Source organism: Melospiza melodia, chromosome Z (assembly GCF_035770615.1).
Source record: "Melospiza melodia melodia isolate bMelMel2 chromosome Z, bMelMel2.pri, whole genome shotgun sequence".
In the NCBI taxonomy this organism is placed as follows: Eukaryota; Metazoa; Chordata; class Aves; order Passeriformes; family Passerellidae; genus Melospiza; species Melospiza melodia.
The window spans coordinates 51,586,913-51,612,157 of record NC_086226.1 but is presented as its reverse complement, the minus strand read 5'-3'; the positions used below and the strand labels follow the sequence as shown (position 1 = coordinate 51,612,157).

General features: G+C 38.6%; 1 protein-coding gene across 1 annotated transcript in view; it reads right to left on the bottom strand.

Annotated features, from left to right (window-relative positions):
• Positions 1 to 24,330, bottom strand: part of FOCAD (focadhesin) — an 89,656-nt gene extending 65,326 nt beyond the window's left edge. The window contains exons 1-10 of the mRNA XM_063180995.1: positions 24,262 to 24,330; positions 21,240 to 21,342; positions 20,703 to 20,791; positions 17,717 to 17,791; positions 15,828 to 15,982; positions 11,147 to 11,251; positions 6,212 to 6,313; positions 3,274 to 3,478; positions 865 to 1,071; positions 331 to 418 (exon numbers count right to left, since the gene is read on the bottom strand). Of these exons, the coding sequence (XP_063037065.1) occupies positions 331 to 418; positions 865 to 1,071; positions 3,274 to 3,478; positions 6,212 to 6,313; positions 11,147 to 11,251; positions 15,828 to 15,982; positions 17,717 to 17,791; positions 20,703 to 20,759 (994 nt within the window). The 5' untranslated portion in view covers positions 20,760 to 20,791; positions 21,240 to 21,342; positions 24,262 to 24,330. The remainder of the gene's footprint in view (positions 1 to 330; positions 419 to 864; positions 1,072 to 3,273; positions 3,479 to 6,211; positions 6,314 to 11,146; positions 11,252 to 15,827; positions 15,983 to 17,716; positions 17,792 to 20,702; positions 20,792 to 21,239; positions 21,343 to 24,261) is intronic.
• Positions 24,331 to 25,245: the final 915 nt, after the last annotated feature.

The following is a 25,245-nucleotide window of genomic DNA, read 5'->3' as shown; positions in this document are numbered from 1 at the left end:
TGCCTACTCTCAATACCTGTAATAAGAAACCACTCAGGATGCATGAGCATCAGCTAAGAATATCCTGTTGGCTCAAAAATGAAACCAATAAGAACCAAGACAGCAGGGAGCTTAAAATACATTAACATCAACGGAATAAGTCAGTGTAGTAGGAAAAATTATTTTTACTGCCATTACTTTTTAAATTCAGGAAAAATTCTGCTTATAAAGAAAGCCCAATTTCACCACCCAATCCAATTCCAGGGGAATGCTGCGCTTATTTCATAAATATGAAGAAGCAAAGACATAGTTTTAAGAGTGTGGATTCCTCTTTCACAAGATGAGCTTTACCTAGACTCAAGACTGACTTTTGCTGACTTTCTGGAGTTTGCAGAAGTAGAAGTGCTAGCCCAACTATATACTGGTCCACTGGAAATACCTATGAGGAAAAAAGAAAAAAGTTCCAAGTCTCTTCTGTTTCTCAGTGACAGCAAACAGAACAAACAGGAAACTACCAAAACTTTGTAAGATTATCTTCATGAATCATGTGCACATGAATAAGTGCACATGCAGTGACAGAGCAATGAAGAATATAGCTGTGCAGAAATAGCATTTTAACTACGTAATTAGAACATTCAGCTACTTTGTCCAAACTGTTGTAACTCACTTTAAACAAATTTTTGTACTAAAACATTAATATATACAGAATTGATATATATACAGAACCAGTTTTTACCTTCTGAAAAAGGGAAAAAAATGAGAAACTTTTGAAATCAACACTGGTCACCGTCAGGTGAATGTCATGTATCAATGTCTCTGCTGCCTTAAACATGACAATCTTTAAATTTAATAGAACTATTTTACATTTTTACCATATACTCTTACCTCTTTTAGGAGCTCAAAGTTGTCCTCTATTAGGGAGATCAAAGATGAGCATTCTCCTGTCACATTTAAACACACTTCACAGAAGCATAACAGCTGCAGACTAAGCTGCGTTAACTGAACTTCCCAAAACGAAGGATAGCGTAGTAGGCTGAGCAACAGCTCTTGCAGGAAAAACAAGGCTTCTGTAACTTGCAGTAAGTCTTTAAGCTGCAGAAAAGAGGTTAAAACAAAAAAAAGGCAAAACACATGATGATTTAGGTGCCCTTCCCTGTCTACACAGAACTTAGAATTAGTTTTATTAGTTCTGCTATGTTTCTATTGCATAGTATCATATCTTTGAAGAAACATCTGTACAAACTAACACCAGGAATCCCTTATTCAACCTCCCTGAAAAAAAAATAATGAACTGCTGTTTGATATTTTGAAGTAAAATGAGAAACATGTGAAAGAATTAAAATATTTCTTGGTAGCTGATGAGAAAAATCCCTTTTTACTCAAAAGCAACAGCAATTAACTCAGCTATTCGGGCTTCTACAACAGCACAAAAAAGTGAGTGGGGATTTCATTAAGCAAGTAAACATTCTTATAACGGAAACATCTGGCTCTACAATACTTCCTTTACAAAATAACCAGGATTTTACCATTTGTCTCAAAAGAGAAAGCAGTGGTGTCTCAATTCCAGAACATCACTCAATCTAACTACCACAAAAACTAAAAGCTGAAGCGTGATACCCAAAAGCAGTATCTACATATCTAAATGCTTGCTAAAGAGGTTTCAAGAAGCAGATTGTCCCCAGAAAGTCCCCATGTATTGGATGACAGTGTTTTCTGTTCTTGAAAACTCTACTTCCAGACAAATGCACTGTTCCAATCCAAACTCTGGAGCCAGCATTAAGCATCACACCCTGATTTTTATTCCCTTTTTTTCTATAAATAATCTGCTCTAAGCAGGAATCTCACTGAATTGATCAGCAGAGTGAAGAGCTGTACTTCTGACAGCTTGGTTGACATTGTCAGACAAAATGACAGGGAAACATTCCAGCATCTATATTACACAGAGAATTAAATTAAGCTATGCTAAAATGAAATATAAGTACAACCTGAGGTTCAGAGAAAGAAGAGGAAGGAATTGACAGATTACAAAACAGTCCATCAAACAGGTTTCCTGAAGGAAGTACCTTCCATTGTGGAAGTTGTATCTCAGGCAAGACAAAAATGTTCAAGTATTAATACAAGTTTTAAAAAATGATTTCTGTCTTAAAAAAACAACTGATTTCTTGTTTTAAAAAAATAAATGCCAACATGTATGAAGGAAACAAAGATTCATAACTAATTTTGTAAGTTTTATTCAGTGCCATTTTTATGGCTAAATGTTTTCAAGCCTGAAGCTTGGTCATACATTTAAAACACAATGTTATACTGAAGCTTGGGTAAAATTGAAACACAATCAGAAATCTCTCTGTGACTAGAAAAGGTCAGCATGTGCCCTTCATTACAAGGAATAGACCTGAACCAAGATAAACACATATAATGGAAGCTATACGTCTTCAAACATATTGTGGAAACTAGCTGTGAGTACAAAGAAGACTCTTCTAGGAAAATGCCATAGCAGAAAGATGCTACTAAATATCCTTATAAGAAGCCTACTTAGCTTTACATTAGTCATATTAATGAACCCTCTCTCCACAGCAATAAGGACAAAGCACGTCATGTTTAGCTGAATACATCTATCTGAAGCTTTGTCCTAATATCAAAAGAAGAAGGAAAAGATAGGTACAAAATGCTTAACTGGTATCACAGTAAAGCATGAGGAAAAGCAGAGCTTTTAAGTTTAACCAACATCACAGGCCTGTAACCAAAAGGGATTGTGAGATTAAATCCCTAGCTCCTATCATGTATCACTGTGCAACTTAAAAAAATATTCAAAACCTTCAGCACATTCCAGAGCAACTAAATTTTGTGTTCAGACCCACTAATCGCTCTGTTATAAAGAATGAGAAAGGAATATCTAGAAATACTTAGATCATGCTTCTCATAAAGTTTGCTTAATTTTAATATTATCCACTTCAAGTTAAAACTATGTGGTTTTGACAAATATCTTGCCATTTTAAAAATTTTCTCATTACTGTCTTTCTAAGTTTACTGTATGTTTACTGAGGCAACTAAACAGAAATAATTACGGTAAACATGTTTCAATTCCTATCTTAGCAGGTGTATCAGATTTGAGCAAACAAAGTCTTATCTTCTACCAGAATGAGACAGTTTGTTAGATTTATATATTATCAATAAATTGCATCTACAGAAAATGGAAAAGAATGTTATATGTGCACACTTGAAAGACAACAATAATAATATTGCTATTTTTGATAATATTTGTTTGTAAAAGGTAGGAACAGGCAACAGCTCTACCTGCAAGTGTGGAATCAAATCACACAAAAGTCGAAGAATCTCACATTCCAGCATGGAGGGTGCTTCTTTGTGCTTTGGCCCATGAGATTGCAGTAAGATCTTAAGTAAACCCATTCGCAGTTCAGCATATTCCCGTAACTGGGATGGTTCACAATAGAGGTATCTCAGAAATGAAGCCATTATGCCAACACATGAACCCTCCGCCCTGCAGTTCAAGAAATAAGTTTGTCAAGAATGCTTTCTACTGAAAGTGTAACTACAAGGAAACCTAAGGAATGTGACATTACCTGCAAAAATTCACAAGACACAGTTAACAGAACGATGTTGAGAAGGACATTACTAAATCTCAAAAAAAACTTGGACTTACCATAACTAAGTACTATCATGACACCCAGTACCATAACCATACCTCAAAATGCAATTTTTAAAAAGACTCAATATGGACCTGCAGGTTACAACACTGATAGTTTTATTCTTTTTCTCCTCATCAATTCAAGAAAGTGACTTTCCTTGCTGAATGTCATAACAGACTAATGTGCCATTCTGAGAAATATCTTTTTAAAACACATAAAACATAATTTCAGTAAAAAGGAGTCATCCTTTACTTATCAGTTTTTGTGGAATGGTCTTAATACAATTAAGTGAAACAGGAACTGTTTTGATCAACATGGCTTCCCAGTAAAATATTATCACAGAACATGGCTTGACCATGTTAGGAATACAAGCTGTCCTTGACATTACTAAAACAATCAAAACAAGATGATGGTCAATACAGTAACAAATATAGAATCATGGAATTGTTTAGGCTCAAGTCCAATCAGCAGTGTCATGCCCACTGCTAAACCATGTCAAGTGCCACATTTACAGGTCTTTTTGAATACTTCCAGTGATGGTGACTCTACCACTTCCCTGAGCAGACTGCTACATGACAAGCCCATGATGAAATTTTTCCTAATAGCCAATCTAAACCTCCCTTGATGCAACTTGAGCCTATTTACTCTCATCCTGTCACTTGTTACTTGGGAGAACAGGATGACCCCCACCTGGCTCCTCCTTTCAGGCAGAGAACAATAACATCAGCCCTCAGTCTCCTTTCCTCTGTGCTAAACACCCCCAGCTGCTCCTCATCAGATGTGTGCTCAGACCCTTCACCAGCTCCATTGCCCTACTCTGGACTTGCTCCGGCACCTCCATATCCTTCTTGTCATGAGTGGCCCAGAACTGGACAAAGGGTTTGAGGTGCAGCCTCACCAGTGCCAAGTACATTTCCTAGTCCTGTACCTGCTGGCCACACTATTTTTGATGCAAGCCAGGATGCCATTGGCCTTCTTGGCCACATGGGCACATGCTGGCTCATGTTCACATGCTGTCAACTAGCACCCTTAGGTCCTTTTCCTATGTGCAGTTTTCCAGCCACTCTTCCCTCAGCTCTTCCCTCCATGGAATTGTTGTGACCACAGTGCAGGACCCAGCATTTGGGGTCGAACCTCATACCAGTGGCCTCAGCCCAATAAATACAGTCTGTCCAAATCCCTCTGCAGAGCCTTCCTACCATTCAGTATATCAACAGGAAATCAAAACTCTGTCTTAAACAAGCTTCTACAGTTTTGCATCAACACTCAGTCTTGATGCAAAACTGTAGAAAAAATTCAGTAATCGGTCACATTAACATAGCTTGTTTACATCACACTTAGGCACACTGTTTAGTGGGAGACTTGATAGCATTAGGTTAACGGCTTGACTCCGTGTTCTGAAGGGCATTTCCAAACCTAAATTATTCTGTGATTCCACATTCTCAGTCTAGCACTTTACCTCCAGAAATCTTGAGCAAAGAGCACTAAAAAGAACATCTATATTTTCCTTTTCACTAAGAAAAAATCCTATTTTAATTCAAAAGAAGCCGCTCAGCAAAAAATCTACAGTTTACTCCATTTATACATCTGAGGGGACTTTATGTGAGTCCCAGATTTAGCAGCTGAGTGAAAGAATTAACAACATTTGAAAAAGACCATGATCAATTAAATTGAGCAAAACATACTTTTGCTTAAAAGTCTTACTATTGATCATGTAGTCTAAGCCCACCAGAAATTTAAGAGATTAATTAACTTGTTTCTTCACGAAGAGCAAGACAACAGTGAAGCCAATAACTCTGCTCTATTTCTCTGTTATTAGTCTTTCAGAAAACAGGAAATAAGGGATATTTTTATCTGAAAATCATACATATAGGTGTAAAATCATATAAAAGAGCTCTCTTTGAGAATGCCACAGATTCATTGTCTTACACTGAAGTTTTATTGGACAAACTCCTTAGTGGTAAGCATGAAGAACAGGCTGAGATTGTTGGCTGTGGAGCATTTGGTCATTTTAATGATGCTTGACAATAAGGTTGTTCCACTGACTTTTTTTCTGTATTTTTTAATCAGAAGGATACATTGTTTTTCATCCTTTCTGGTGATTTAATCGTCTTTACTTTTCCTTCATCATCCCATCATTTTGTATAGATGAGTTACAGTTGTATTCACTTTTTATGACTAAGCAGTCAAAATTTTTACAAAGTTAATAAGCCAAATTGCTGTTTTTTTAAAAAGAAAATCCAAATACGCTATCAGTTTTACACCAATTATTCTATACCCACAGAAAATTTATGAACAAATTTGATAAAAAGCTATGAAATTTATTTTAGTTGATTATACCAGTATTTAATTATATAATAATTATTATTTATACTATCTTAAATGTGAGCTATAAATTATAAATCGGTATACATTGTATACATTAATTATAAATATATACATTGTAAATGTATAATTACATTTTACAAGTATCTTTCACAAAATACAGAATTCTTACAGCTTGTTTGCCTTCAACAAAACAGTTACAGTGATATGATTCAGCTGTCCACATTTGCTAGGCTTTTTAAATTTTTTCATTCATTTACCTTTCTGGACACTGATGGAAAAATGCAGTTATCTGCTGTAGTAGAACTGGCCAGCAATCAGGTCTGTTTTCTAGGACAGTGATTAATGGATGAGGAGTGCTCCTGAAAGACAAAGAAATCACATTTATATCTATAACACAGAAGGAAGTATGCAAAACAACAAACTTATAAGCGTGGCTGTCGAAATAGCCAATTTAACCTCTTCCTTTTACCAACTCCCTTTAAGAGCTTTGCTAAGATCACTACACTATCAAAAGAAAATATTTTCTCAAAACTTCTGAAAGGAGATTAAAATTTCCTCCAAGTGGAGGAAAATCTGGGAAGGTGGAAAGCCTGAAGTACATAACCTTATCTGTCAGAAACAAAACCAAAGTCATTTAACTAGAGTAACTTACTGCCCAGACTTCTGGATGCCCCATCCCTACACATCAAGGACAGGCTGGATGAGCCTTTGAGCAACATGGTCTAGTGGAAGGTGTCTCTGTCTGGGACTGGGGTGCTGCAAATAGGTGATCTTTAGGGACCCTTCCAACTCAAACCATTCTATGCTGTAAGTTGAAAGGCAAACAGAGAAAGGCAGCATAAATTTGCTGCAAACCACCACCTTCAGTTTGGCTAACCATCTTTCCAGCTCACAGGTCCAACAAATCTGTGCTACAAGACCTTAAAGGAGTTTTGCCTACAGAGCAGTGAATGATTTCAGAGTTATCCCTTGAAGTGGACTCTCAAGAGACACTGCCTCAGTTTCAGACAGTACATGAGTGACAGTCAGATATGCCTTTTAGGAACAATTTACAATGCTATTTCACTTACTACCATTGCTTTAAAAACTTCTGAGGATCAAAAAGCCAGAATTTCCAACAGTCTTTTTATTAGAGAAGACAACATTCACTGAGACAACTGAGACACACTCATATCCAATACCACTGCAATACAACATGGGCTTCATCTTTAGCAGCACTGAACCAACTCAGTTACAAATGAAGTGAGTGAGATCTGAAAGAACACCATAAAAGAATTTTTTCCATTACCTGGCAAATTTGAAATGCACAACGTGATGGTACATTAAGGCTTCCCTTCGCTAAACTAAAGAGGTAATACTTATCTACTATAATCAGGAATTTTTAGTTATGCTATGTCTAGCAAAACACTATTTATGAAAAAACATCTACCAGACATTTTCCTAAACTTAAAGAGGTGCTCCTCATTATGTTTTTTTAACATTCTCAATGTTAACATTTTTTGAGTCGTGGGTAACTGACTAGATGTGAAGATAAGCAAAGAATTACATAGCCATCAGCTGAATTAAAGGCCCACCAAACTATGAAAGCTGGCTGAAGAGTATTTACATACTATGACTCTCGTTTTCTTTGCTATGTGGTTACAACACAGCAAAAAATACAGGGTTTTTTTTTAAACTGGCTTTCCCTCTGCTCATCAAATAATTTTTCTTCTGAAGATGTGTTTCTTTTCAGGAACATAAAAAATCTGAAGACAAAGGTTCTTTCAGAAAGCTGGCTGATGCTATGGACTACTTGAAATATGTTCAGAAAACAGATGCCATCTACTAAGAACACAAACGATGCATATTACAGGTCTGGCCCTCATATTTGGGGCTAGAAGCCTGTCACTTCTCACATTCATTTCTCAAAAATGTGTTAACTTACTTAATGTTCTTCATATGTCCACCTTCCTAGATCTTGTAAACATTTTAAGTTAGATCTTTTACAATCTGTGCACAAAGACTAGAAAAGTTAAGGTTATTGCTTCATTGCAGCTTTCCAAAAATGACAGCATGCAAGAGCCAAAAAAGTTGTTGCTTGTCTAGCAGCTGACTCCAGCAACACCATAGTCCAGATCCTGGATGATGAAGTAAGTCAGCTAAGCTCCACAATAAACAGTGATTAATAATGAAGCACTAAAAAGAGAAATCAAGAATGTTCCACTTGATAATGCTATTAGCAGAAAGAAAACTGAGCTGTGAAGATGCAACTTATTACCAACATCATCTTAAGAATTGCTAGAACATCACTGTAAAACATGCATCTTTAAATGACATTACAGCACCACTACCCTAAATTACTGCTAATGGGTTGAGGATAAAGCAAAACACACAAGCAAACATAGTGGTTACCCACTCATAATATGGAAATGCCCAGGCAAACAAAGATAAATCTTTGTGAGGGGTAACAATAAAACATACATTATTTTTAACTTTTAGGTCATCTGAACCTTTTTGTTACATCTCTGAACAGAAGTGAGCTCAAATCTGATTGAAAGGACAAATTCAGTGACAGACTTCTTTTTCTGTACGAGGAAACAATGTGTCCAGTCAACACACCTTTCTGTGTATGCAGATGTGACCCTGGCCCTTTCTGAAAGCTGGTCCTTTCAGGAACAGCACTTCACTCCATCAAATATACATTTTTTAAGCATTTTGTTACCTGCTCTGAATCTTGAATTCAGAAAAGTAGCAGTTCTCTATAACTTTAAAACAGTAAAATCATGCATGATGAATCATGAATAATATAATAAAATATAAGTTCATTTAAAAAAAGGCTAATAGCCTTCAGAAAAAAATAATATTCAATTTTTTGTACATATATATCATAAACCATCTGCACTGAGAATGCTAACAGGAGCCCTTGCTGGGTTAAAAAAATAGGCAGTTTACTAAAGAAAAGCAAAGGCCAGAAAAGAAAGCAAGGAAAATTAAAAAATATTCTTTACTTTCCATCAGCAGGCAATGCGTAGCCAATTTCTGTGCAGTAAGGCTTCAGTATGCACAGCAATTGCTTTGGAAGACAAACACCTTAACAACAAATGCACTGCCAGCTCCTTCCTCTTAGATTTTACTCCTGAGCACAGTGTCATACCATATGAAATATCCCTTTTGTTAGATTGGATAAGCTATCCTGGCTATGCCCCCTCTAAAGGGACTTTCTGGCCCTTTGAGGGATGGCAATGGGCTGGAGGGATAGCGCTGCTGAGCAGAAGCCAAAACTGGTGTGTTATCAACACTATAGTGGCTGCAGATGGCTGCTCTGGAAAAAGTTAACTCCATCCCAGGGAAACACTATATAATAAAATGCACAAATCCACAACACATTAATTTTCTTCCATTTCTTTTCAGGAACTGATCATTATATTGTGTCATTCCAAGAATCTGTATTATAAAATTAATTCTATTATCCAGAACTAACATTGGCCTAAGCCACATTTATTTATTACCCTGCAATACTGGTGACAATAACAAACCACTTGAGAATGTACTGCTGCATTTTGATTTTTCATTGATGATTTCCATATGGAATACTTTTGCACAGTTGACAGCATAATATATGAACACTATAATGGGAGATTAGTGTTGGTAAGCTACTGTATACATTCTTCAATTCCTTACAAAAAAATCAGGTTTTAATGGCATTTCATGGAGCACAACTACAAAAATTTTTACATTACAATGAATAGACAGGTTGTTCTATACACTAAAAACCAGAAGTCAGGTTTCAAAATCTCAGGGTTCTGACCCTATGTCAAGCAATCATTTCTCTTTATTAAAGTTAACTGTAACCAAAAGGGAAAACAAAAACCCTATTGGCTAAATAAAAGTCTACTTCTTGCTTTTAGTTCTCTACTATTTTACTTTATATCAGTCTGAATTACCAAATTTCGCCTTCACTGTATGTTACCAGTAACTTCTCCTTCAGTGAGTGTGAAAAAATGTAATACCTTTTCTTTGCTCTATTGGGCAGAGACTATTTCTTTATTCCACTTACATCCTACCACCCTTCTTTTTCATACCAGAAGCCAGAATTAAGTTCCTTTAACTTAGCTTCTTCTACCAGAAGCTTTTAAGAAAGGTTCCAAAAGAATTCTGTCTTCACTACCTACCCTTCATTTAAAACTGCTCTATACAAGTAGGGATTTTGTCAAGAGAACAGATAGAGCCACATGAAGGATTTCAGGAATGCAAACACATCCAGCACACCAAAAAGTCTGTTTCACTTTCTTCACTATTTTATTTTGCCCAATAGAAGATATGATTCCTGTCTCTCAAATACTGAATTTTATATCCTTAAGCCATTAAAGCCACAGCCTCCTACAATGATAACTCTTAATTGCATAAAAAGTAACTTGAAAGGCATTAATAACATCTACCAAGCTTTTCTGTTCTCCAGAAAAGGTACAACAGAGGCTTTTAACGTCAGTATTGACTCATGGTTTCTCAAGGGATGGATGAAGTCACTAGGATGTCCTCTTCAAAAGTCTGATATTGCCTGACAAGAAGCTTTAGGTAAGTAAGTATCTCTACATATTTAAGTATTTTATTTTTACATGTCAATCACCTTAACAGCAAAGACATTTGGGAACTTGACTTTTGTAATAAGAACAAAGCAGGGAAAACAAGTGAGAAGTGATTCATAGCTTTAAAATAAAATACTTATTAAAAGAAATATCAGAAGTCATCCAGTATTTGAACAAGTACTAGTACTTGTTTTGTCCCCCCTCCTCCTCCCATTGCCCCACTGCCACTGTCCATTTTGAGCTTATGGTGGCAATCTGATCCTTATATTAAACTCCTTAAAACTTTCAACCGAAAAAAAACCAACCAAAAACCACAAAATCAGATCATCACTTAGGTTGAAAGGGAGCTACTCAGACCATCCAGTCCAACCCACATGCTCAAGCAGTCAGTTAGTAAAGGCTACCCATTATCACATACAGTCAGGTTCTGTTATCTCTAAGGACAGATTCCACAACCTCTGTGGGCAACCTGTGCCAGCACTTCATTACCTGTGCAGTGTGAATAAAGCAAAATACACAAAAAAGAGTAAGATCAAAATCCAGTATTAACATAATTTTCTTTTTTTTTTTTCCAGGAAATCAGACAGAAAGTTATTATTGTTTCTAAATAAAGAATGTAAAACTAACCTGATTCCATACAGACTCCAGACAGACTCATCTCCATCTTTTCCGAGCTGAACAGCTTGAATTTGTATTAACTTGCAAATAGTTTTTACTAAACCGTGCACATTCCTGTTGACAAAATTAAGTGAGTTACCATCAAGTATCCAGCTACATTAATTGATTAGTACATCAGAGAAGGAACAAAATAGATGCTTGAGACCTGAGTTCTACTTGAGGACACCTCTTAACATATTCCCACCTTGTTCTGGGCAAGTTGTGCATTTATGTGTCTTTATTTTCTTTTCACATAATGAGCAAAACAGCAAAGAGAATATTCGCCCAGCAATTAAAACTTTTGACAGGTTGCTTCTACCATATATTACAAGAATGGGAATACAAGGCAAACAGCACTTTTAACCATAAAATCTTTACCAAACTTGTCACTACCTGCAGACAGACTCTTTTCTATATGATAGTAAGAACATCTAGAGAGTCCCACAGTGGATCTCCCCACCATTAAATGCTTACTTTTATAGTTTAGATAAAGGCAAAGTACTATATTCTCTCTTCTGTGCTGGAAAGTATTGACCCAGATCAAAAGTGATAGAATATGCTTGTATTTCTCTCTCTCTTTCAAAAGTGGACCAATTATAAGATGTGCCTGTAATCTTTAAAATGACTGGCTGTTGTGACACCTGGCTCTCAAAAAACTGAAATCTGACAATACAAGAAGACATTGAGGTTTGGCAAAACTCTGCTGCAGAGCAACTAACAGAAAGATGTGCCACAGTCTTCTAAATCCCAATATAGTCAACCTAAAACACAGAGGAGGAAGGAGATTTTTGGATGGGTGTAGGGAAGGGAGAGAGAAAACAACCTTTTAAATTCTTCACCGCTAGAAAAAGCCAGTGAAATGGGAGTTTGCAAGTTCATTTCCCAGCTTCAATTGGGTAACTGCAGCAAGGAGAAAAAAAATGAACTATAAAATACTTGCTAAGAAAACCACCTTTCCCATTCTGAAACTTCAGTACTCCTGGTCCTATTTCCCAAGCAGGAAGTGGGGAGAGAAGAGATGCTTTAGGCTTTGCACTCATCTCCTGAACAGAGGCAACACAAAGGCATGTCATATTGCAAGGATTTCCATCCCATTTCCCATCTCCTACAGGCATGGATGCTCAGTAATAAAAACATTCTGAAAACATGCTACACAGAAATCCTTCTGACAGGGTCTTTAAGATTACAATAATTAATTGTTCCACAGGATTTTCAGTAGATTGATTATTTATCCTTGTTCATTACTGAACACAGGCAGTGCTTTCCCCACCATCATCTAAACAGAATGCTGAAAACCAATCCTAAAAACACATGAAAATACACACGTATGTATTGATGTATGCAAACATATTTCCTCTGTATGCATAAACACACAAACATGCATGTAAATATGATGTTACATGAAGCTTAAACTCTTGGGGCATCAAAGGAAACATTGATGAGCCAGTTACAGTACAACGATACATACAATGAGAAGGTACTGTGAACCATACAAGTTAACTCAGATAAACATGGGATCTTCATCTCTGCCAGAACAAAATGTCTTTTCTAATGTGAATAATTTGATAGACCTGACAAAATATAATCCAGTAGGTGTACTTAGCCCCTGCAAAATTCACTGTAAAGAAGAGAGGCAATAACACAATGTGAGTAGTCTCTGACAACAAAATATACACCTAACTCCATTCAGCATTGATAGCGCTCAGTGGTTGCAAATGCCTTTCTGTTAGTTGCCACTGGTTGCTAATTTTTGTTTTAGCAACACTGTGTACCAAGCACTGTAAAGCCACACAGATGAAAATTTGGCAGGGGACAGAATGATGGACTGCAGACTTGAATTCTAAGGCAAGGCAAAAAAAAAGTACTAGCACTGAAAAGAGGCAATTTGAAATTGTCAGTTTAATGAGCTCCTGAGGCTACAGACATTTTAAACCACAGACTTCTGTGGTTAGGCAACATAAACACTGCTTTGCAATCCATAGTGTATGTGGTTTCATTTGTAGCAGCTTGGGGGAGGAGGGGGTGGCAGTGGGAAAGATGCCAAAAATACATAAAAGGTTACTACATAATTTGCCAGCACTTAGTATAGCAATCAGTCATGTGTTGGTTTCACACATGAAAAAAATTTTTTAAGAAGTTTCAAATAGTGTAGAAGTGGGGCAGATTGTAGTCCATGCAATATGTAACTCTGAATTTGTTTATAAGGTTAACTTAATTCTAAATATCCCATTTTACACTTTTTATTTTCTGCAGTACAAAGCTGCATGAATATTTCATAACCTTACAAACTGTTGATACTGTAGCAAACCCTCAGCTGAACAGCAAATTCAAATTTCTTAGTCTGCAAGCCACAGCTGACGCCCTTTCCCTGGTCCTAGAATTATGAACCAGCCATGATTAAGGCATAAAAGGGTTTTTATCTTGGTATTTAATAAGTATCCTTAGGTGCAACAATTAATCAAGGTGGAATACACCAAAATGCACACACAGAGTATATCATGTATACAATTTCGTAGACCTTGCAAATTATCATATTTGACAGAAGTTCCCCAATGAGGAGCTGAAATGAATGGTATGACATCCCCCTATTCTAAAGTATTCCCCCCAAGAAGGGCTTGAGCCTAGTTTGCAGAATATGTTCTAGAAAGGGCCTTGTTTTTTCCAAGATAACGAGTCTTTCCGGCCCCCAGTGTGAGGCCTTTAGCATGTTTGGTTTTCTGGCCTAACAGAATACCAGGACTTAAGCTAAGATATCATAACAAAGAATTTCAACTATGTATGCTAAGAATACTGAGAATATATAAAAGGTACATAAAAAGAAAAGGCAAAAAATCATGATGGCATCACAGCTAGTAAAACTTTTACTCCACCTTATGCCACAGGACTCAGGTTCTCACAGTCTTATCACAGGTACTTTTACTTATTTGTTATACTTATGTAGAATCCTCCCTTAATCCTAAAATGCCCCAAAACGTCGTCATTTGGAGGACAGTGGTATGCAGAGATTACCCATAATATAAAAATATATTTACAAAACTTTGTCTAGGAAACTGCAGTTATTTATAGCAAACCCAGCACAGAATTAGCATCAGCACAGCAAGACCCTAGCTGTAAACAAGCAAGTCACAAGGTTAGAAAATGTTTACATTTGGCTCAGACTGAATATGAAAAACCTTAGCATAAAACTGATCATGTGAAGGTGAGAAGCGATGAAGAACATCTTTTGAATAGCATGGCTCTTGCAGCCTCTGCGCTGAGTCTACCAGCATAACATATACATAGCTCTAAATACCTAGTTTGGCTAAAAACAATTCTACTGGTCTCTAGCAAGAGAAGTACACAACCTGGTGCAGAAACCCACTTATCAGTCAAAAGGAAACTAATAAAGTTGATAAATTTCTCCCCAGTCTCCCCAAGGTTGGAAATCTCTCCCCAGTCATCATTTGACTTCCTATTCCTAAATGTTATATACAGTGCCTCTTTGCCTCCCAAATGCATTTTCTCAGGATGAGGGACAGGCAGTCTAGGTCAAACGACCACTACAAGATGTAAGCATTCCATTTCCAGAATTGTGTAGAAGGAAATAGCTTCAAAGTAAAGTGATTTTCTCCTCAGCAGACAATGAAACAGACTGCAGCATTCCTAATCTCAATACACATTCTTATGGTGACTTTATTTGAGCACTCAGTTTTTTGACAGACTGATGAAGTTATTTCCCTCTGTGCTGGTTTTGGCTGGGATAGGGTTAATTCTCTTCACAGGGGCTGGTATGGGGCTATGTTTTAGATTTATTCCAAACACACGTTGATTATATAGAGATGTTTTTGTTATTGCTGAGTAGGGCTTACACACAGCCTTTTCTGCTTTTCATGCTGCCACACAGGGGAGGAAGTTGGGGGTGCGTGGCAAGCTGGGAGAAGACAGAGCCAAGATGGGTGATCCCAACCGACCAAGGAGACATTATAGACCATATGACATCATGCTCAGTACATAAAATTGAGGGAAAGAAGAGGGGATGTTTGGAATTATGGCATTTATATTCCCAAGTCACCATTATGTGTGATAGGGCCCTGCTCTCCTGGAGATGGCTGAACACCTGCCTGCCCATGGGAAGCAGTGAATTAATTTCTTGTTTTGGTTTGGTTGTGTGCACAGCTTTTACCCCCCCTCTTAAATTTTCCTTATTTCAACCCACAAGTTTTCCATCATTTACCCTCTCCCTAATCCTACTGGTGGGAAAGTGAGTGAGCAGCTGTGTGAGGCCTGCTGGTGCCTGAGGTTAAACCACAACATACTCCCTCATAATGGAAGTTTCTGTCATTTTCTTTCCCCTTTCTATGGTAGGGGCAACAAAACAAAGCAATTCATTGACTTCTGAGGTTCCACAGTTCAAAGTTTAGAGCACTAGCCTGAACTACTAACAATTTCAGCTTACATCCATAGAATATTCTAAGAGTTTTTATGTCAGACCCACCCTGTCACATAGCAAAGGTAAAAGCAACATCCTTCAGCAGAGTGGCAGGGCAGCAGCAGTCCTTAATGCCATGGTGTGTCTGAAGATACTGACACAGAACTTTCTTCTTCCTCTGTACTTTTAAGGGAAAAGCAATGACTGATAACCAGCTGACAAAAATTAGGCAATAAACACTACCTTGCTGAGGGAATTAGGTTGAGAGCTCCATGAAGAACATAGTCAAGCTCAGCATGTTTCTCCACCACAAGTGCCACCAAGCCCTCACAGCAAGCTGTTCGCAAGGCAACATTCTCACTGCAGCACTTCTCCCAAAGCAGGTTCAGAGCAGGAGTCTGAAGGCAAAAGCATGGGACACAAGTATCAGACTGATTTATCTTTGTTCATCTCAAACACACTTTGAAATAAAAAACAGCTCAATCACTTCTCCTGAAGCCTTAGAGAGCAGAAGAGGCAGCTGGGGTACAGATTCTATTCCTGAGAAAGCCAGGACAAAAAGTCAAAGTGGAGACAGCTTCCACTTTCCTGCCCTCTGATGTCTATGCCCCATGGTAGAACGTAACATTTACTGTCTGACAAAAAGGTAATGCAGATGAATTTTTCAGCTGTTCCTATGGAGATGGAATCATGGAATGGATTGTGTTGGAAGTGACCATAAAGACCATCTAGTTCCAAGTCTGGGACATGGAAACAGATGCCACTCACTGTCAGGTTGCCCAGGTTCCCATCCAACCTGACCTTAAACACATCCAGGGATGTGTTCAAGGTCATAATTTCATAATTTTTGATACTCTTACACAGGCGGGTTATCATCAGTTTCCTGATTTAAAAAATAAGGATGCAATTGGAGACAACTCCAAAAGTGTCATGACAAGCTGTGTCTACACCAAGGTAGGAAAAGACAGCTAAAGACACGCTTACAGCGGGCTATCCAAAGGTAAGTCGCCTTTACTAAACACATAAAGTTCTATTTGCTAGTAAGCATGAAGATTTGGCAGTAACCATCAAAACTGCTGCTGGTTTCCATGGTAAATTAGTATTCACAGATTAGTTTGCTGACTTCGTGACTTTCAACTGGAGAACAAGGAAGGTTTTAAAACAACCAACAGTGCAAAATGCTCCTGAGTATAAAGAGAGTCTGCAATGTCTAACCAGCATAATCTTCTGCCTCCTAGCATATTAGAATGTGTTGCTGCATTTCAGTTTAATACCTTCACATAAGCAAACACTGAGGGGAAAATATCAGCTTGTAGCTCAAAACTAGAACATAATTTGGGAACTTGATTATGATCATGACTGTGAAAGAGCTTCTGTTAGATAAACTACACACCTCCAATACTCTCTCAAATTAAAACTTAGTGCTTTTCAGGTCTGGGTATGTTAGAGTGAAGTCCCCAGACTATGAAATAAAAATTCACAGATCAACTTCTGCTCATTTCTAGACATGTCAGCTTTTGGGAAGAAAAACCAGAGAAACAAATTCTAGCTAACACCTTTCCCATTTGTAGTGGGAAATGTGACACTTGATTTTGCCTATATTTCATATACCTCATTAACAAGACATGCACTTAAGTGAACTTGACTCATTTAAAATGCAAACGCTAAGTATGGCTTTACATCCTGCTCCCTCCTGAAGAAATACAATGTCTAGCTACCTGATATGAAATATAACACCAATGCAGATATATAAAAAGCCATACTTCTTGAAATTTTTATAGCAATGTAAACAAATTTCCAACTCAAGAAACAATGTCTCAGTCTCCGTACTTCACTCTCAGTTACATAACTAAATTAAACTCTCTTAAACTGAACATAGCTAGATATAGGTATTCACAGCTAGATACAGGATTAAGGCTTCTGCCATTAAATCTTGTAATGGAAGTAAACTGCTCTTCTGATGCCAGAATTTAACTGTTTCTGTATGCCCAGATACATATTGATAACTATCTTATTTAACTTCTAGAATTGTATTAAAATTACACAGTGAAAAATGGGAAAACTTAGAAAAAACACATAGAATAATCACATAATGATGAAAGAGGAGATGAAAGTGAAAAAATGCCACAGACCTGGTCAGAAGCCTGTCTGATCTTCTTTGAAGAAACTTTTTCTTTCAGTACTGCAGCAATCAGATGGCCCACTGCCTAAAGAGAAAAAAAACCCAAAAGACACACAAAGATGCATTAAAAGAAATAAAAAGCATATGCATGATTTTTAAATTCTCCATCAAGAAGTCTTTACAATGCTGATGTTTACGATCATTTCATTATGATTGAAATACTAACTTTATGGATATTGAAGATGAAATACGCTTTAGGGTCAAAAATTTCCATAATGTTGATATATTCACTTTTACTGTTTTGCTGAGGCACAAAACAAACTTCCACAGGGCTCCACTAAGTCCAAAGGCCTCTTTTTACAGGTACATAGGTATTTAGGAATTGCAGATATTTTGATGCAACAACTTCAATAAACTTTACACCTCCATTGCTGCACAGATCTCCATGTCCTTAAAAGCACTAGTAATTAATAAATCCTGTACTATATAGGGAAGCAGAAGCAAGAGAAGAAGCAGAACACTGCACACCTAAGCAAAGCAACTTGCCCAAATTTTTGCACCACAAGTTTTGCCTTAAGCACTTTGCATATCTCTTTATCAGAGCTCCTGCCAGAAATATTTCATTTACTTTAAACAGGGCATTTGACATTAGCATTATTCCTCATTAAGCTGTTTCATGGCAGCAATCATTAACAAGCTTTAAACAGTCAAGGTCTTCAAAACAAAAAGTTTCAGTTCCCCAAAATAGTCCAGGTTTACTCTTTTGAGGTACAGATTAAGTTCCTCATTCTATTTTAGTAGAAGTCTGATTTCCTCAAACTGTCTTTCAAAATCCAAATGTGAACTGAAATACCCTCAAAGGCATCAGGTATTTGAACCTAGGCTTGTGTTTTCTGACTCATCTGTAATGTCTTACTCTGTCTTTTTTCATAATTTTTGATACTCTTACACAGAAAACCCATTTTTGTGAAAGACAGAAAGACGTTTTCATAGTAACAGCACAAAAATGTTTCAGACTATCAATGTGGCCTGAACAGCTGCTGAATCTATTCTTCTCTGCTAATGACAGATCATTACTTTTGGAAAAAGCAAACTAGGCCAGCAAAGAATAACAATAAAAATTAGCATTTCATTTTTCTTAGTATATAAAAAGACAGGAACAGACTATTTTCAGTGTTTCAAGGTTCTTTCTCCTCCCAAGATTTATTTCCACTTCAGTCATGCACTAATTGCTAACCTGTCATAACAAACCTAAATAAGAGCTTATATTTCTTGCAAAGACAGCACCTGACACACTCCTAGACTACAAGGACTATGCTTTTCACAAGTAAGGAAATGTACTCTAACACATTTGATTTAAAAAGACAGGTTATTTGGAAATCTTACTCTTGAGGAAACAGGAGAAAATGGGACCCAGTCAAAGTAACCATTTACCTCTGGTTACAATGAACCCATCACAAGAGCAACAGTGTGCTCCCCGGGCAGATCAAGTGTCTTTCAGCGCACTTACAAGGGAAGCCAACATATTTTTCCCGCTTAAAAGGACCTTCAGAAGTTAATTCACACCTACATCCTTAAGACACTTCTGTTACACAGGAAAAGGGGCTTATTAATAGAAACTTGGCTTTTGCAGTGACCTAACTATACAGAAAAGTCAAAATGCAGATTAGTTCTCTGCATTTCTAGAACTTGATTAAGCAGTAAAACTTCATGACCTGCAAATCTGTGCTCAAGTTCCTCACTTTTCTGATCAGTGTGTAGACACACTCTGCAGAGCACATATCTTGGCTGGTCCCAGAAAGAGAAGACATCTCTTATGAAGTTGAACCCTGACCTGATTAGAGTTTGAAGATTACAGAATGCTTTTCAGGGTCAGAATACAAGTGGAAACTATCAAAACAGCCAAAGAACAGGACAAAAATCAACCAAAGCACATTAACAGACCTTAATGATTTGCAGCTGCAATAATGAGCCAAGACATTTAAGGAATACAACAGTGTACTACAGGGACATTCTGCACTAAAGAAAAATTGACTGCTTCGAAGATGCTGAGTCCTACTCATCAAGGCTAATGGTATAAACCCATCTGCAGTGCAAGACTCTGCTAGACCTTAGATGAACTCCAGCTTTCAGGAACATGGCTTTCTCTCCCAAATGCCAAGTTGATGACAAGTAGACTTGGATGTCTCTTTCAAACCAAATTACTGTTAAACCAAAGTGAACTGACTGAAATGAAGAGCCAAGAGAGGCACCAGGTTGCACAGACCGCATTCTGATCAACTTATTTCACCAAACAAATGGGTACATATTTAATCCTAAATACAAAACAGGAGAGGAAGAAAACAGGGAAATTAGCAATGAACTTACAGCCAAAGAGACACATTTTTAACACTGAAATGAGAAATTATCAAAGTAAAGAACATGTATGTTACCAAGTAAAGAACCAGAGGCTATTACTGCTATTACTCTTTCCTGTCCATTAAACATACTGTGATAAACACTTTCTGTACATTATAATTTCAGGTGAAACTGACGAGGAAGAAATGTGTGGATCAGAAAATAAAGGGGGCTGAGCTGAGCTGCATATACTTATCCCTTGATGACAGACAAGACTGCAGTAGTTCATCAGTTCTCACCACCAAGGAAGAAACAGAGCAGTTCTATGATACAAAGTATTTCAGCCCCACACACAACATCTGGTAATTTCTGGTGTCTTGAGATCACAAGGTCACTGAAAACCACTTGGCCACACTCCAACCTTCCAGTCATGGAAAGTTTCTGATTTTCCTGAAGAGATTTTATAGTGATGAGCAATTATGGCCTGTGTCTCAATTACACAGAGAGGGCAATTAGGATTTTATTGTGATTTAGGAATAGTCTGTTTCTCTGGTTTTCTGACTTTGAAAAAAAAACCCAGATAGGCAAATAAGCAGCAGCTGTTGGAACAAACATTTCCACAAACAACTTGATTTATCTTAATGCTTTCCAAAAATTACCTGTGACTGAACAACTGCATTAGGAAATTCAAATCGCTTCTTGATGTCATCCAACATTCTGGCTCTGACATATGACACTAAATTTCACTCTGCAAGAGAGATTAAAAAAATATACTTAGGACTAGGAAGGACAGCATACCATGTATTACATGCTCTCCATCCCCCCCATATTTATGTGTTATTTAACAACAGATGCAAGCATCAAAGCATTTTCTTCCCTCTCTGAAGTCTACCATATCACTTTGTCTTTTGGGCTTGAACCCAAGAAATGGTGAATACTCATTGATCCTGCACAAAGAATGGGTTACAGACATTTCTTAAAGCTGCAACAAATATACCATTCCATATGGCACAGCATATGTGTACTCTAGAAGCATGTATTCTTGGGAGCATTTTAAGTATATTTCATTGAATTGAAAATGAGAGAGCTCAAAAGGAATGTTCACAGTCTCACAAATATGATTTAAAATGCAAAATTATCCACAAACTTTCCATCATTTCATGCAAAAGCAGAAGCAAAACAAACAGAAGACCAACCTGTGAGACTACAAATGGTAATTGTAGTAAGGGGCTGGAACACTTGAAGCGAAAACCTTCCCTGTAAACTGGAATATGCAGGTACTCACAAGCACATATGAACCTACATTAAAGAGGAATTAGAAGTCAGTTTATTGCACACCAATGAAACTGATGGCCACTGCAAATTCTCAAATATTTCAGTTTACTGTAAACTCACCTCCAGTCCCTTGGAATGGCTTCCTCAAAAAACCAAAAAAGCTAGTACTTGCTGAAAACCTAAGTGTAATCCTTTGTAATAAGCACTGAGGAAACATATACATGGAAAATACTCAAATTTCAAGACATGCTATCAGTGTCATACATTCAGAATCTTGCCACTTTAAAAAAAAATGGAATTAAAGCCTGGATACGAGCAACACTCTATGTGCCACAAAAAACACCATTTGTGGCAGGAAAACTCAAAATTAATAGCTACATTAATAGATCAGTGAACACAAATTCCTCACAGTTAAGCAGTGAGGTATTCCCTTACACTTGTGGATTGCATGTCTGAAAGTGCAGGAGAAAAAACCAACACTGATGCTGGCATGTTATGTATAGTTTTAGAATAGATGTTATGGCATTTTTAGACAATAGGTGTCCATATAATAAATGAACACTCATTAAACTAGAGCTGATATCTTGCTTTAAAAAAAAATATTCCTACAGTAAACAATTCCACATGTACCTAGATCTGTTGAGCATGGCCAACAACTCCAGTGGATCTAGATGTATCAGCCTATCTGTATACATAAACCTAAGCCCCCTCAGTTCCACCCAATAAGCAGCAAAATGAGGTAAAGCTCCTTCCTGGACAGTTTTGACAGGAACACACTGGAATTATATTGTATCTCTCATCAGGTAATTATGAGTAAAAGGAAAAACTACTACAGAGAATCATTACAAGCACAGAACATACTTTCAATGTAAGTACAAATCAGCTATTCCAGATAGACTAGAAGTCTGTTGCCCTTGCATGAGACACAAGTCCTAAATTTCTCTCAATCTAAACTAAATATCCACAGGATAGTTACAATGCAACAGCTATATCAGTGCAATTAAATTAAACACTACCTAAACTATTCCTCAGTCTTCAGCACTCACCCTAAGCAAAGGTAACTGTGTATCCACATGGAATGTCCATAAAATTTAGAGGATACATGGATAATCACGGCTGGCAGAGACCTAAAGATGCTTTTTGTTCAACCTCCCAAAGGAAGCTCAGACATGTAGTCAGACCAGGTTGCTCAAGGCTTTGCTTCAGTTTGGCTTTAAAAACCTTCCAAGATCAGGGAAGGCACCACTTTACTGAGCTCTCCTGATCAACAAAAGCATTCTCTCCATTACTAGGCTTTAGCTCTTTTCCCATGAACTCCTGTGAAGCGCCTGGCTATGCCTTTTCATCCCCTCCCCCTGGTGCCAGCACTGCTACTGGCTACCACTGTTCAGCTGTCCCTCCTCCCAGCTGCACAGTCCTAGAAACCACAGCGAAAGGATCCTCACAGGGAAAGGAGATCAGCCCCTTTATCTCCATCATCTCTGCTGAATTCAGGCCCTATCTCTGCCTGTGGTAAGCATCTGTGTAGCCTTAAGCTTGACTTACTGCAAGATAGCCACAAAGTTGTTCTACCACTGCCCCTCAACTGGAAAAGGGGCAAAAATATGATTAAGGGTTTATGACATAATGACAGGAAGATCACTCAGCAATTACTCTTACAGGGAAAACTGACACAAGCCAAGGAAATTTATTTTTACTAAAGAAAACTGAGTAGAATAGTAAGAAATACAAAAAGATTTAGAAACACATTCCCCCCCACCTTTCCTTCCTTCTGGGGTCAACTTCACTCACTACCAACTTCTCTACCTCTTCCCCCTAACTGGAGTAGGGGGTCAGGAAATGAGGTCAGTCACACTTTTCCCAGCTCCAGCATGGGATCCCAACCACAGTTTGCAGTTCTTCATTAACTGCTTCAGCGTGGGTCCCTTCTATGGGGTACAGTTGATCAGGAATAAACTGCTCAACTGTGGATCCTAAGTCTTGCCAGCACGGGTTCCTGCCTTCATGGTCCCACTGGTCCTTTCAGAAGCCAGCATGGCCTCCTCTCCATGGAGTCACAGCCTCCTCTGGGCATCCAACCAGTCTAGCATGGGGTTCTCCACTGGCTGCAGGTGGACACCTGCTTCACCACAGACTTCTATGGGCTGCAAAACACACACGAGCTACTTTACCATGGTGTTCACCATGGACTGCAGAGCAATCTCTGCTCCAGCACCCGGAGCATCTCGTCTCCCACCTTCTGCCCTTTGGTGTCTGCAGGGCTGTTTCTCTCATGTTCTCACTTCTCTCCTTGGGCTGCTGTTGTGTAGCAGTTTTTCACCTTCTTAAACTTGTTATCCCCGAGGATAACTGATGGGCTTGGCCTTGGCCAGTGGCTGGTCCATTTGGAGCCCTCTGGCATTGGCTGTGTCAGATGTGAGGTTTTGGCAGCTTCTCCCAGAGGCCACCCCTGTAACTCTTCTACTACCATATCCTTGCCACGCAAATCTAATAAAGCATTCTACTGCTAAGACGGAAAAGCATTGCTAATTCAAGTTATTCAAGAACCACAGAGAGGCTGTCACTGCATTACACTTTCGGATCTGGTCCAGTTCTCCAAAATAAACTTTGTCAAGGTAAATTAGGCTACATAAAAGAAACTGAGTGCAGGGAGCACTGAGACCATATTTCTCGCCTGTGATCTGAGAGCCTGTGGCTCCTTTTTAAGGATTCTCGATTAAACTGGTGTTCCTACCCAGCCAGGAGCGAGAACACCTGCGCGCACCCTCACCGCTTGCGTGCGACAAAGTCAAACGTCTCAGAGCGACCAGCTTTAAACAAAATCGTAAAACAAACAACACCCCCCTCTCACAGGGCAGTAGCAGCAACTGCCTTTACTTCGCTGCCGTCCTGACGCCGCGGATCGCTCCCGCCGCCCGTCCCGCGCTCCCCGGGGCCCCTCACCTCGGCCGGGCCGGGCTGGGCCGGGCTCGCTGCGCCTCCGCCACGGCCGCGCCGCCGCCCGCAACCGGCCGCGCACAGCGCGCATGCGCGGCGGCTGGCGCAGGCGCGGCGGGGCGGAGGGGCCGCGCTGGCCCTGCCGCGGGGACGGGCCGGGGCTCCGCGGTGGTACGCGATGGGCCTTCGTCGGCTTCGAAAGTACTGCGGAGTGGGTGTGTCAGCCTCTAAATGCTGTGGCAGGCAGTCATCAGCGAGTGCAGGAGCATCAGGAAGACTATGGACGTGAAGAATAAATGGTGTTCTGGTTGCTGCAGGGTGCCACGTAATCACAGAATCACTTAGGTTGCAAAACACCTCTAAGAACATCGAGGGTGCAGCTGTCTCAGAGACTAAATAAGAGTTTAAACTCAGTTCTGATGTATTTCGGTAACTGCCCTGCCACTAACTGGTAACCACACATCTGTGTGCGTATTCTGTATTCTTTTAAGATTCTTGGTTTACTGCAAAGTAGCTCTTCTGTTACCTAACATCAAAGCAACACACACCTTCTGCGAGGCACATATAACATAAGAATGCCTGCCAGTGAAAATATTTTCAGAAAAATTCAGAAATATTTTGAAAGGAATTTGTTTGAAAATGGTTATGTTATTCTCTCAGGCTAGATTATTTTCTCTCAAGGTTATCTTCTCTGAGTTGGTTTGAGCTGAAAGTAGTAGAATGCTGACAAATGAAAAACAAAAGTAAATGCAGACAAGTCTGTCTAGTATTTCTTCAGTCTTTTCATTTAAAAACATCAGGAATACATTGTTTTCAGTTTCACCAGCTAAAGCTGTAGGCAGTTTATGGTACCCAAAGAACCCTGCCACTGCCTACATTGAATTGGTGGAAACACATAGACTGCCACTTCCAAGAGGCACTAAAAGCCCAGAAGTGACTCACTGTATTCTCTTGAGCTGCCTACAGGTGTACAATGCAAAGGGAAGATCA